The following is a 12926-nucleotide window of genomic DNA, read 5'->3' on the forward strand; positions in this document are numbered from 1 at the left end:
CTGATTGGAGGGCAGAGGGTTAGAATGGGTTCCTATTGGCTGATAAAGGCGTTGGAAAAAGCTTTAATTAAGAGACATGTACAGTATCTCAGATGTCATGAAGTGATGTCATGGCCATTGGGTACTATTAGGGTTTGCCTGTGGAGGGTGGAGTTTTGTTCTCAGAGTAGCAGTGTTGATCTAGGATCAGGTCCCCTCTGTCCATATAATCTTATTCATGATTAGGCAAAACTTATCCTAGATCATATATGATCAATATGGGCCCAGTTATTAAGGTCGTGACCCTCCTAGATTGCTGATAAGCCACCTCTCCTTCAATAGGAAAGGCCAGAGTAGTGACACTACTGCATTTGAGAACCCCTCAGGGTCATCGTGAAACAACTTCTGCTCCCCGACTAATTCATTTTTTGTTTTGAATATACCCGATATACTGTGTCGAGCGGCTGAGATTCAATTTGCATTTACGCCGTATGTCTGCCAGGTTATATTATGCATTATATCCATTCTCATTGATTCAGACGTCCCATTCCATTTATTCATTAAGCAGGCGCTCTAACACAGAGTCGTAGACGTCATACTTCTACACGCCATAATGCTCTGACAGCATGCAACAAGCCGAGGTAAACAAGAGGATACTGATGTACTTTTTAATCAGGAGGAAAACCATCACTGTTCACCTAGATATATTTGTGGTCCTCTGTAGCTCAGTTGGTAGAGCATGGTGCTTGCAACGCCAGGATAGTGGGTTTGATTCATGGGACCACCCATACGTAAAATGATTACACACATGACTGTAAGTCGCATTGGATAAAAACATTTGCTAAAAGGCATATATTTTATATTATATGTTTATCAGAAGAGAGAGCAAAGAGGGGAGAACTGGAGAGATAGAAAAGAGCTTAAAGGGATACTTCGGGATTTTGCCTTGCAAAAGTATTCATCCCCCTTGCCGTTTTTGCTATTTTGTTGCATTACAACCTGTAATTTAAATTGATTTTTATTTGGATTTCATGTAATGGACATACACAAAATAGTCCAAATTGGTGAAGTGAAATGAAAAAAATGACTTGTTTCAAAGAATTCTAAAAAATAAATAATGGAAAAGTGGTGCATGCATATGTATTCACCCCCTTTGCTATGAAACCCCTAAATAAGATCTGGTGCAACCAATTAGCTTCAGAAGTCACATAATTAGTTAGATTGCACACAGGTGGACTTTATTTAAGTGTCTCATGATCTGTCACATGATCTCAGTATATATACACCTGTTATGAAAGGCCCAGAGTCTGCAACACCACTAAGCAAGGGGCACCACCAAGCAAGCGGCACCATGAAGACCAAGGATCTCTCCAAACAGGTCAGGGACAAAGTTGTGGAGAACTACAGATCAGGGTTGGGTTATAGAAAAATATCTGAAACTTTGAACATCCCACGGAGCACCATTAAATCCATTATTAAAAAATGGAAAGAATATGGCACCACAACAAACCTGCCAATAGAGGGCCGCCCACCATAACTCACGGACCAGGCAAGGAGGGCATTAATCAGAGATGCAACAAAGAGACCAAAGATAACCCTGAAGGAGCTGCAAAGCTCCACAGCAGAAATTGGAGTATCTGTCCATAGGACCACTTTAAGCCGTACACTCCACAGAGCTGGGCTTTACGGAAGAGTGGCCAGAAAAAAGCCACTGCTTAAAGAAAAAAATAAGCAAACATTTGGTGTTCGCCAAAAGGCATGTGGGAGACGCCCCAAACATATGGAAGAAGGTACTCTGGTCAGATGAGACTAAAATTGAGCTTTTTGGCCATCAAGGAAAACGCTATGTCTGGGGCAAACCCAACACCTCTCATCACCCCGAGAACACCATCCCCACAGTGAAGCATGGTGGTGGCAGCATCATGCTGTGGGGATGTTTTTCATCGGCAGGGACGGGGAAACTGGTCAGAATTGAAGGAATGATGGATGGCGCTAAATACAGGGATATTCTTGAGGGAAATCTGTTTCAGTCTTCCATAGATTTGAGACTGGAACGGAGGTTCACCTTCCAGCAGGACAATGACCCTAAGCATACTGCTAAAGCAACACTCGAGTGGTTTAAGGGGAAACATTTAAATGTCTTGGAATGGCCTAGTCAAAGCCCAGACCTCAATCCAATTGAGAATATGTGGAATGACTTAAAGATTGCTGTACACCAGCAGAACCCATCCAACTTGAAGGTGCTGGAGCAGTTTTGCCTTGAAGAATGGGCAAAAATCCCAGTGGCTATATGTGCCAAGCTTATAGAGACATACCCCAAGAGACTTGCAGCTGCAATTCCTGCAAAAGGTGACTCTACAAAGTATTGACTTTGGGGGGGTGAATAGTTATGCACGCTCAAGTTTTCTGTTTTTTTGTCTTATTTCTTGTTTGTTTCACAAGAAAAAATATTTTGCATCTTCAAAGTGGTAGGCATGTTGTGTAAATCAAATGATACAAACCCCCCAAAAATCCATTTTAATTCCAGGTTGTAAGGCAACAAAATAGGAAAAAGGCCAAGGGGGGTGAATACTTTTGCAAGCCACCGTAGTTTCACAGTCAGATGAACTCGTGGATACCATTTTTATGTCTGTGTGCAGTTCGAAGGAAGTTGCTAACTAGCTCAATGACTTCCAGTCATTGCGCTAACTCTAGTTAGCCTTGCCTCGCGAAACTACCTCTAACTTCCTTCATACTGGACACAGAGACATACAAATGGTATCTTAGAGTTCATCTGACTCTGGGGAAGAAGATAAAGGGCCTCGTTGCCAAAATCCTGAAGTATCCCTTTAAGTTCTCAGCTAGTCCTCAGAGATGCCTCGGATTAGGAGGAGTAATTTTCATTCCAATAATTAATCTTTCGCTTATCTTTGGTCACTACATATAGTGGTTCCCCTATGTCCAATAGACCTACATAGATTTTAATATTAATTTCATGTGGTTCTGGTGCATAATTGTTTTCAAATCGACCTGATTGGTAACTTGGTAAATTTCCTCTTTTGTCCTTCCAGGTGTTACGTGGACGATAAGGTGTCCAAAGTTGCTTGGCTCAACCGATCCAACATCATCTTCGCTGGGGAGGACAAGTGGTCGCTGGACCCGCGTGTGGACCTGGTGAACAAGGGCCAGCTGGAGTACAGCCTTCGCATCCAGAAAGTGGATGTGTACGACGAGGGCTCCTACACATGCTCCATCCAGACCAAACAGCAGTCCAAGACCTCTAATGTCCATCTCATTGTCCAAGGTAGGCACTAGCACAATTAACCAATCAATCAACCAATAAATCCATCAATCCACATGTTTTATTTATAATGCCCTTTTTACAGTAACAGTTTACAGTAACCTGGCCATTTTTATGTTCTGAACAAACAGAGTAGAACAGCTCAAACCAAGTTTATTCACCCACTGGGTCATACAGCTGCAAAGACAACATAAAAGTCACACAAGCACATCTTTAAACAGTTGAAGTCGGAAGTTTACATACACTTAGGTTGGAGTCATTAAAACTCATTTTTCAACCACTCCACAAATGTCTTGTTAACAAACTATAGTTTTGGCAAGTCGGTTAGGACATCTACTTTGTGGATGACACAAGTAATTTTTCCAACAATTGTTTACAGACAGATTATTTTACTTATAATTCACTGTATCACAATTCCGGTGGGTCAGAAGTTTACATACACTAAGTTAACCGTGCCTTAAACAGCCTGGATCTGGACAGCTGACAGAGAATTCTCTTTAGCTGTCAAGAACTCCTTATCAACTGTCCACACAGTATGGAAGACAGGAGATGTCTGTCTGCTTGGCAGAATGTAGATCTGAGGCCCTCGCTGTGAGGTCTTGTTTCTTGCCGTTTCACCTGAAGCAATTTCCAGTAGTTCTTTATCTTGGTACACCTGTGCTGCACATCAAACCTGAAGCTGAAATTCAAGTTAACCCATTAACGTTGATTAGTTTGTGCAATAATGTGTTTGTTTGTGCAATAATAGTTTGTGCAATAATAGTTTGTGCAATAATTGTCTATATTTTGTCTAATAGCACCATTAAAGGCAGCACCACCCCCTTATTTGAAATTAATCTCAGACAAATAGTGATATGATTAGAGGTGGAATATGGAAGATAACCTAAGATAGCATTTTACCACACAAAAGCCACAGGAGAATGTCGTCTGTTCACATAACGATGAACTTAAGAGCTGATCTATTAATAGCACTGAAAGGTCAATACATGAATTGATGCTTGTGCCATGTTCTAAGTGGATCTGTTCCAGCAAATTGTTCCCTGTTACCAGAATCCCATTGGGTTCAATTAGACAGCTTGATCATTGGTATTTCTCATATAGTCTTCCTGTCTTTCCATTTACCTGCACATATTTCATGACTGTGACATTTAGAGCTAAACATTGATTCTGTTTTTCGCCCTTTTTTAAAACTTTTTTCTCAAGTAGTCCTCAGTCCTAATCTTCAATTGTTATGTGGATATGGGCTAACATTAGCCTGGTCCCAGATCTGTTTGTGCTGTCTTACCAACTCCTATGGTCATTGTTATAACAATGTGACAAAATGACAATATGAGTTGGCAAGACAGCCCAAATGGATAAGGGACCAGCTTACTTTTTCCTGTGTGAAGCATTGTATTAATTTCCTCTCCCCCCATGCTGAAACTATGGCGTCATATTGAAAGCATATCACGTCCCACTGTGTTAGTAATAGTAGATTTCTGATTGGCGAAAGGAGAAAGTCACACCGTTATCACATCATTAAATTATCCAACACACATTTACTGCTGAATCCAGAATTTTTGCACATAGCTTAGTGGGGGGAAATGTCTGACAGATGACGTGAAACTCTGTGTGTGGTCTTCCCTTAAACGACACATAAGAAACTCCAAAAGCAGAGTAAAAAAAGTTAAATGGCTAATAGTCACCCTCATCTTTAATGGTATGAAAATGTTTCCAACAGCAGCAGCCAATGCCACTACCTGCTAGTTAGCTGGCGGAGACCATGTTCATGTAACCGAAGCTGACACAATTTCTGCTAGCAGAGACACCAGTGTAATTGGAAAACAAATGAGTACATTTGCTGTGAATAATAAAGCTATGGACTTGCAGCATGGTTAAAGGCATCGGCGCTCAAAGGCAGGGTCATTGCACATGATACGAATCATAATATGGCGATTTTTCCAGCCCATTCACTTTTGATTTGAATGAAACCCGAGCTAGCCGTTGACGTCGAGCCATTGAAAATCTGTGTGACTATGATACTCCGACACCATTGGTTGACTTTGGTGTTTGCTGAGTATATGAGATAGTGACAGTGTGTATGCTGGTCGTGTGCCAAATGTTTGAGACCATTGAAATCTGTCAATAAAATGTATCCCATGATGGTCTCCTATTGCAGCAGGCAGCAGAAAGCTGGTTTTTGTGCAGCAAACGGCAACACTTTGTCAGCTGATTTTTATCAGGATTGATTTGGTTGCTTTTAAATTAATGTCAGCATTTTTCATTCTTTGTTAAAAAATCTAAATAATTTAAATAAGAGCGTCAAGCTGCAACACAGGGTTCTTAGACCAGCACACAGATCCACAATGCAGTGAATAGATACTGCTATAAACGCCTGCTTCACCAACTGGCAGCCCGCGGGCCAAGTGTTCTCAGGTAAAAAAAGATCAAATATACTGTGTGTATATATATATATATATATATATATATATATATATATATATATATATATATATATACAGTACCAATCAAAAGTTTGGGGACACCTACTCATTCAAAGGTTTTTCTTTATTTTTACTATTTTCTACATTGTAGAATAATAGTGAAGACATCGAAACTATGAAATAACACATATGGAATCATGTAGTAACCAAAAAAGTGTTAAACAAATCAACATATATTTTATATTAGAGATTCTTCAAATAGCCACCCTTTGCCTTGATGACAGCTTTGCACACTCTTGGCATTCTCTCAAACAGCTTCAACTGGAATGCTTTTCCAACAGTCTTGAAGGAGTTCCCACATATGCTGAGCACTTGTTGGCTGCTTTTCCTTCACTCTGCCATCTGACTCATCCCAAACCATCTCAATTGGGTTGAGATAGGGGGATTGTGGAGGCCAGGTCATTTAATGCAGCACTCCCATCACCCTCCTTCTTGGTAAAATAGCTGTGGTAGCCATGCTGGTTAAGTGTGCCTTGAATTCTAAATAAATCACAGACAGTGTCACCAGCAAAGTACCCCCACACCATAACACCTCCTCCTCCGTGCTACTGTGGGAACTACACATGTGGAGATAATCCGTTCACCCACACCACGTCTCACAAAGACATGGCGGTTGGAACCAAAAATCTCCAATTTGGACTCCAGACCAAAGGACACATTTCCACCGGTCTGATGTCCACCGGTCTGATTTCCACCGGTCTGATTGCTCGTGTTTCTTGGCCCAAACAGGTCTCTTCTTCTTATTGGTGTCCTTTATTAGTGGTTTCTTTGCAGCAATTCGACCATGAAGGCCTGATCCACACAGTCCCCTCTGAACAGTTGATGTTGAGATGTGTCTGTTACTTGAACTCTGTGAAGCATTTATTTGAGATGCAATTTCTGAGGCTGATAACTCTAATGAACTTATGTCTTAACCTCTACGGGATCGGTGTCCCGTATACGGGACGCTTGAGCTAATGTGCGCTAATGTGATTAGCATGACTGTTGTAAGTAATAGCAGACTTTCCAGGACATAGACATATCTTTAATGGGCAGAAAGCTTAAATTATTGTTAATCTAACGGCACTGTACAATTTACAGTAGCTATTACAGTGAAAAAAGACCATGCTATTGTTTGTGGAGAGTGCAGAACAACAAATAACTTATCACGGCAATTGGTTTGATACATTCACCTCTGAAGGTAAATAATGTACTTACATTCAGTAATCTTGCTCTGATTTGTCATCCTAAGGGTCCCAGAGATAAAATGTAGCATAGTTTTGTTTGATAAAATCAATTTTTATATTCGAATGTAGGAACTGGGTTTTACAGTTTGAACCCCTGCTGTCTCCACACCCACCCCGCCCGGCCATCTAGATGTGTGGAAGTTAGTGTATAAGCTAATGATCCATAATGTATGACATTCCTGGGAGTGTGTAAACTTAAATTTTGTATTACCATATCATTTTTGTATGTTCTCTATAGTTATGTACTTGAAAATGTATCACTTGACCAATTCGGCACATTTGGGCAGACTTGATACAAACTAGTCCAGTATTGCAATGCTTCACTGAATCAATCTGAAACTTTGCACACATATATTGTGGCCTTTCTCTTGCATTTCAAAGATGATACAAATAATAATAGAAAACACATGTTTTTTTGTTTGTATATCTTTTACCAGATCTAATGTGTTATATTCTCGTACATGAATTTCACATTTCCACAAACTTCAAAGTGTTTCCTTTCAAATGGTATCAGGAATATGCATATCCTTGCTTCAGGTCCTGAGCTACAGGCAGTTAGATGTGGGCGTGTCATTTTAGGCAAAAATTGAAAAAAGGGTCCGATCCTTAAGAGGTTAAAGTAATGATGGATTGTCGTCTCACTTTGCTTATTTGAGCTGTTCTTGCCATAATATGGTATATTACCAAATAGGGCTATCTTCTGTATACCCCCCTACCTTGTCACAACACAACTGATTGGCTCAAACGCATTAAGAAGGGAAGAAATTCCACAAATTATCTTTTAAGAAGGCACACCTGTTAAAGAGAAATGCATTCCAGGTGACTACCTCATGAAGCTGGTTGAGAGAATGCCAAGAGTGTGCAAAGCTGTCATCAAGGCAAAGGGTGGCTATTTGAAGAATCTAAAATCTAAAATATATTTGGATTTGTTTAACCGTTTTTTGGTTACTACATGATTCCATATGTGTTATTTCATAGTTTTGATGTCTTCACTATTATTCTACAATGTAAAATATAGAAAAGATAAAGAAAAACCCTTGAATGAGTAGGTGTGTCCAAACTTTTGACTGGTAGTGTATATATTAATTTTCATAAAAGACTGTAAAAACACCAGGAAATCAGCTCCAAGTGATTTTAATTTTGGAAATCTATTCCCAATTATTCCCACGCTTATGTGATCATATACAAATAATAATAATAAATAATAATTGATTGGATTTATGTAGTCCTTTTCTACCAAATGAGGTATTCAAAGCACTTTATATAGTAGGGGGAAACTCACCTCATCCACCATCAATGTGTAGCACCCACCTCAGTGATGCACAGCGACCATTTTTGTGCCAGAATGCTCACCACACATCAGCTATCAGGTGGAGAGGTGAGGAGTGATACAGTGCATTCGGAAAGTATTCAGACCCCTTGACTTTTTCCACATTTTGTGGAAAAAATTTATTAAATAGTATTTTTTCTGCATCAATCGACACACGAGTAGGTGTGTTCAAACTTTTGACTGGTACTGTAGGTCAGATCCAAGATTTGAACTAATTTGTGTTTGCATCACCGTATGAATTCCATTAGCAACCTCCATCTGGGTTGCCTCAGCTATATTTCAATGCATCAGATTGTCGCTATTTGGCTAAGGATTAGGACGAAGTCCACATACCACATTTTGAGTCAATCAAAGTGGCAGTTAATGAAAGGATTTGATTGACATTGATTTGGTCATAAAAACTGCTCTTGCGCTAACACCAATTCCATGTTCATAATGATAGATAAGTGTAGTTTCATCTCAATCATCATCATAAAGGATCTCCATAGTTATTCCTTTGTCTCTGATCAATACAGAGGTGATCCACAATGGCTTTGTCCACATTTATCCCAGTATCACAATGATGTGGTATTTAATGGCGTGAACCAAGACACTTACTAAGGAGATTGTGAAGGCAGTGTGTCACTCTAAGGAGCAGCGGAGAGGGAGGGGGGGAAGGGGGCGGGTGTAAGCAGTTCTACTTTAAAGTCTGTACAAGGAGGAGGAACTGACCTTTACCTATTATCATGGGACAATCGGAACCTTTCAGTGGTGCTTCAGGAATCCATCTCCCCCACCCACATTTCCTTGCTGAAAAGCTCCTTATTGCCAGGGCCATTGTCAGGCATATTGTGTTACTAGTCTGTGTTTCTGGGGGCGGCTTTAACGCTACAGCTGCCAGGGGGATCGGTGGCTGTTCCCAGCCACCAACCCACCCCCCTGGAGAAGAATGGCTGTCTTCTTTATGCCCATTATTTTAGCGACTGTATGGGAGGAAGAGAATGCGACACACTACACAACTGCACATATTGTCTGTGGCCTTTGAACCCCATAACGAAACAGACTCCTTGATGTTTTAATGAAAGAAACAATTTAGTATTCCGTTTTCTCCTTAGCTGACTTGGCTGAAACCATGGGAAAAAAGGCATCTCCTTTAATCCTTTTTATGCTCGGCAGAAGAGGCGCCTCATGCATTTAAATAGGGCCATCCCGCGGACACACGTGACTTCAGACACATCAATAGGGCTTCAGGTGTAGCGCTGCCATGTTTCAGAGGATAAGTAGAGGTCCGTCCCATCATTCCTGGAGAGCCTCTCCTTTTTCCACTTTTCAATACTCTGTAATAAATATGGCTAACATCTTTACATGTTATGTATGGAAAATAGACTGCTGACCTGGCCACATGCTCTCTGTCTCACCTGGCAACTGCTCTGAAAATATCCTCTCCCCAGCTATGCTTTAATAGGGTCTTGTAACCTATGTCAGGCTGTCTCGGCCCTACAACAGTCCTCAGGTCAACAGTACGCTCTTTTTGGGCACTCTGCCACTCAACACAGGTCGTTCACACTGTTAGGGCCTTGCTCCCACTCTTATCGCCAACTGTGAAAGAGCTGGCCAATGGTTCAGTCTCAGGACTGAAAAGACTTAGGCCCCAGAACGGTGAATAGCTTGTCCTGTCAATCATTCACTCCTACAACCCAATAGTAGCATTTTGTTGAAGGGATATGTGCTATTATTGGATTAGTTGACTGATCCTGACCATTGATTCTGCTCATTCAGATATACACCTCCCTTCAGCCCATCACATGCACTTTGAGATTATTTTTGTATAATGAAAAGCGCTTTACAAATGTAACTTATTTTTATTATTATTATCACTACAGATGAGTAACTTTATTTGAAATGAACAAAATAATGATTATTCCCCTCCCCACTCAGACCACTCCAAGAGAGTCCTAGCTAAATTCTTGCATGAGAAATTGCTCATTGCTTAGAAGCTGTTTTTGTTTATTTCTGAACATTTTTAATTGAAAACAATCACAGTAGGCCTCCCGTGTGGCGCAGTGGTCTTAGGCACTGCATCGCAATGTTGCGATGTCACTACAGCCTGGGGTTCGATCCGGCCGTGACCGGGAGTCCCATAGGGCGGCGCACAATTGGCCCAGCGTCGTCCGGGTTTGGGGAGGGTTTGGCTGGGGAGGCTTTACTTGGCCCATCGCGCTCTAGAGCTCTAGCGACTCCTTGTGGCGGCGCCGGGCGCCTGCAGGCTGACCTCGGTCGTCAGTTGTTTTAAAGTTGTGTCATCGCTGCAACTCCCCAACGGGCTCGGGAGAGGGGAAGGTCGAGTCATGCGTCCTCCGACACATTGGTGCAGGTGGCTTCCGGGTTAAGAAGCGCAGCTTGGCGGGTCACATGACTCGACCTTCCCCTCTCCCGAGTCCATTGGGGAGTTGCAGCGATGACAACTTTAAAACAATTTTAAAAAATCACAGTAAGGTACTTAATTGTTATTATTTGATTATGAGATACAAATGGCTGCATTGGACCTTTAACATCCATTGTCGCCTATGTGCCAAGCATAATTGTCACTCCAAAATAGGGTAGCACCTGTCATTAGGGATGTTGTTTTGTTGACAGCACAAAATGTTGAATAGATCACATTGTTTTGAACTTAACATGACATTCACTTTTGCACTCATAATCACATGCACAAAATGGGGTTAAGTGACGATTACTAATGATCAGTTATGAAAGCTTTTAGATTTAACATGTTTATTGCATTAATGCTGAAGGTCAGAAATACAGTACCTATAGATGTAGGATATTAATTTGATCACTCTTTTTCCTGCACATCAGGAAATGCAAACTTGTACTGTATTTGAGTTTTAAAAAGGCTTCTAAAGTTTGTCATTTCCGCTTTGCCTAATGAAAATTGTATCAACCCCTAAGAAAATCCATTAATTATAATCCACATAATTATTCACATTTCCTGTTGCTGCAGGGTTATTTTCCTGCTGTAGCAAACTGACCCAAATTAAGATCCTACATCTGTAGAATATTAACGGAAAACATCCTTGTGACTATTATCAAACGCATATCCAAATATAGTAAACTAGAGAGCTTAGACTCAGAAATGGCACATGGCATCTGTTATTAGTTTGTGTTTCATTGACATGTTAGGCACATCTCCGCATATTCTAATAAATGTGTTAGTTGACTGCACAAATTCAAATAGTTCTCCGTTCTCCAGCTGTCTAGAGGTCAGTTTTGTTTGGCCATAAAGCTGATACAGCCTTTCCACATTAAGTCCTCAAGACGTGTGTTCACTGTACATTCCCTTATTATAACCTGTAGGCTACAGTACACTTCTTTGGCTGCTCTGAACACTGAGTCTGACACACTGACACAATATGTCGAGTGCAAATCTACAAACTCCTTCTGGAATATACACTGATTGTACAAAACATTAGGAACATGCTCTTTCCATGACAGACTGACCAGGTGAATCCAGGTGAAAGCTATGATCCCTTATTGATGTCACTTGTTAAATCCACTTCAATCAGTGTAGATAAAGGGGAGGAGACAGGTTAAAGAAGGATTTTTAAGCCTTGAGACATGGATTGTGTATGTGTGCCATTCAGAGGGTGAATGGGCAAGACAAAATATTTAAGTGCCTTTAAACGGTGTATGGTAGTAGGTGGCAGGCACACCGGTTCGTGTCCACAACTGCAACGCTACTGGGTTTTTCACGCTCAGCAGTGTCCCGTGTATCAAGAATGGTCCATCACCCAATGAACATCCAGCCAACTTCACACAACTGTGGGAAGCATTGGAGTCAACATGGGCCAGCATCCCTGTGGAACGCTTTCGACACCTTGTAGAGTCCATGCCCTGATGAATAGAGGCTGTTCTGAGGGCAAAAGGGGGTGTAACTCAATATTAGAGAGAGAAAATGCATGTTAAAGGTTTTTCCAGGAGTTGTTGTTCTGCCAATATTGTAAACACTCAAGATAATATGTTGTTCTTTTAGGTCTTCTGAGAAATGTTACCGGGAATCCAGTAATAATTATGAGTCATTAGAGGCCTCTGTCTCTCTCTCTCTGTCTCTGTCTCTGTCTCTATCTCTGTCTCTGTCTCTGTCTCTGTCTCTGTCTCTGTCTCTGTCTCTCTCTCTCTGTGTAGATATAGACCATCACCATTGTGCTTGGTTATGCTGCCATTAGGTGCAGTATGTTAGAAAATTGTCTACAATACTATACCTCAACAGATGATGTACAATTATTTAATGGAGAGGCTTTCGATATGTTGGTTAGTTATTAAGCGTGCTGGTACATAATGTGTCCGTGCTTGTTATTTCTCATTTGAGCTGAAGTGCACCACTTGGTAAGTATGTATGCCTAAGGCATTACAGAGAGGAGAAGGCTAGTCCATCCTTACTGAAGGCAGTCAACCAAAACAGCTTGGATGTGACTTAGTTAGTTCAGATAGATTTGACACTGGGAGGTTTTCAGATATAGTCAGATGTCTCCCTGGTCTCCCCACTACCACAGCTGTTCAGTACTAGCAGTCAGAGTATATGAAGCTCAAGCCAGGCTAATAGTCTGGATAGAGACATCAGTCACTCAGTCAATACCATTGGGTCTGGTTGA

The 12926-nt window shown here is 41.1% G+C and overlaps 1 protein-coding gene across 4 annotated transcripts in view; it reads left to right on the forward strand.

Moving 5' to 3' along the window:
- LOC121567481 (limbic system-associated membrane protein-like) overlaps window positions 1-12926 on the forward strand; it is a 1290508-nt gene that overhangs the window by 1247871 nt on the left and 29711 nt on the right. For all 4 annotated transcript variants that reach the window (XM_041877554.2, XM_041877553.2, XM_041877552.2 and 1 more), the window contains one exon: window positions 3030-3262. In XM_041877554.2, the coding sequence (XP_041733488.1) occupies window positions 3030-3262 (233 nt within the window). The remainder of the gene's footprint in view (window positions 1-3029; window positions 3263-12926) is intronic.

This window comes from Coregonus clupeaformis, chromosome 6 (genome assembly GCF_020615455.1).
Source record: "Coregonus clupeaformis isolate EN_2021a chromosome 6, ASM2061545v1, whole genome shotgun sequence".
NCBI lineage: Eukaryota > Metazoa > Chordata > Actinopteri > Salmoniformes > Salmonidae > Coregonus > Coregonus clupeaformis.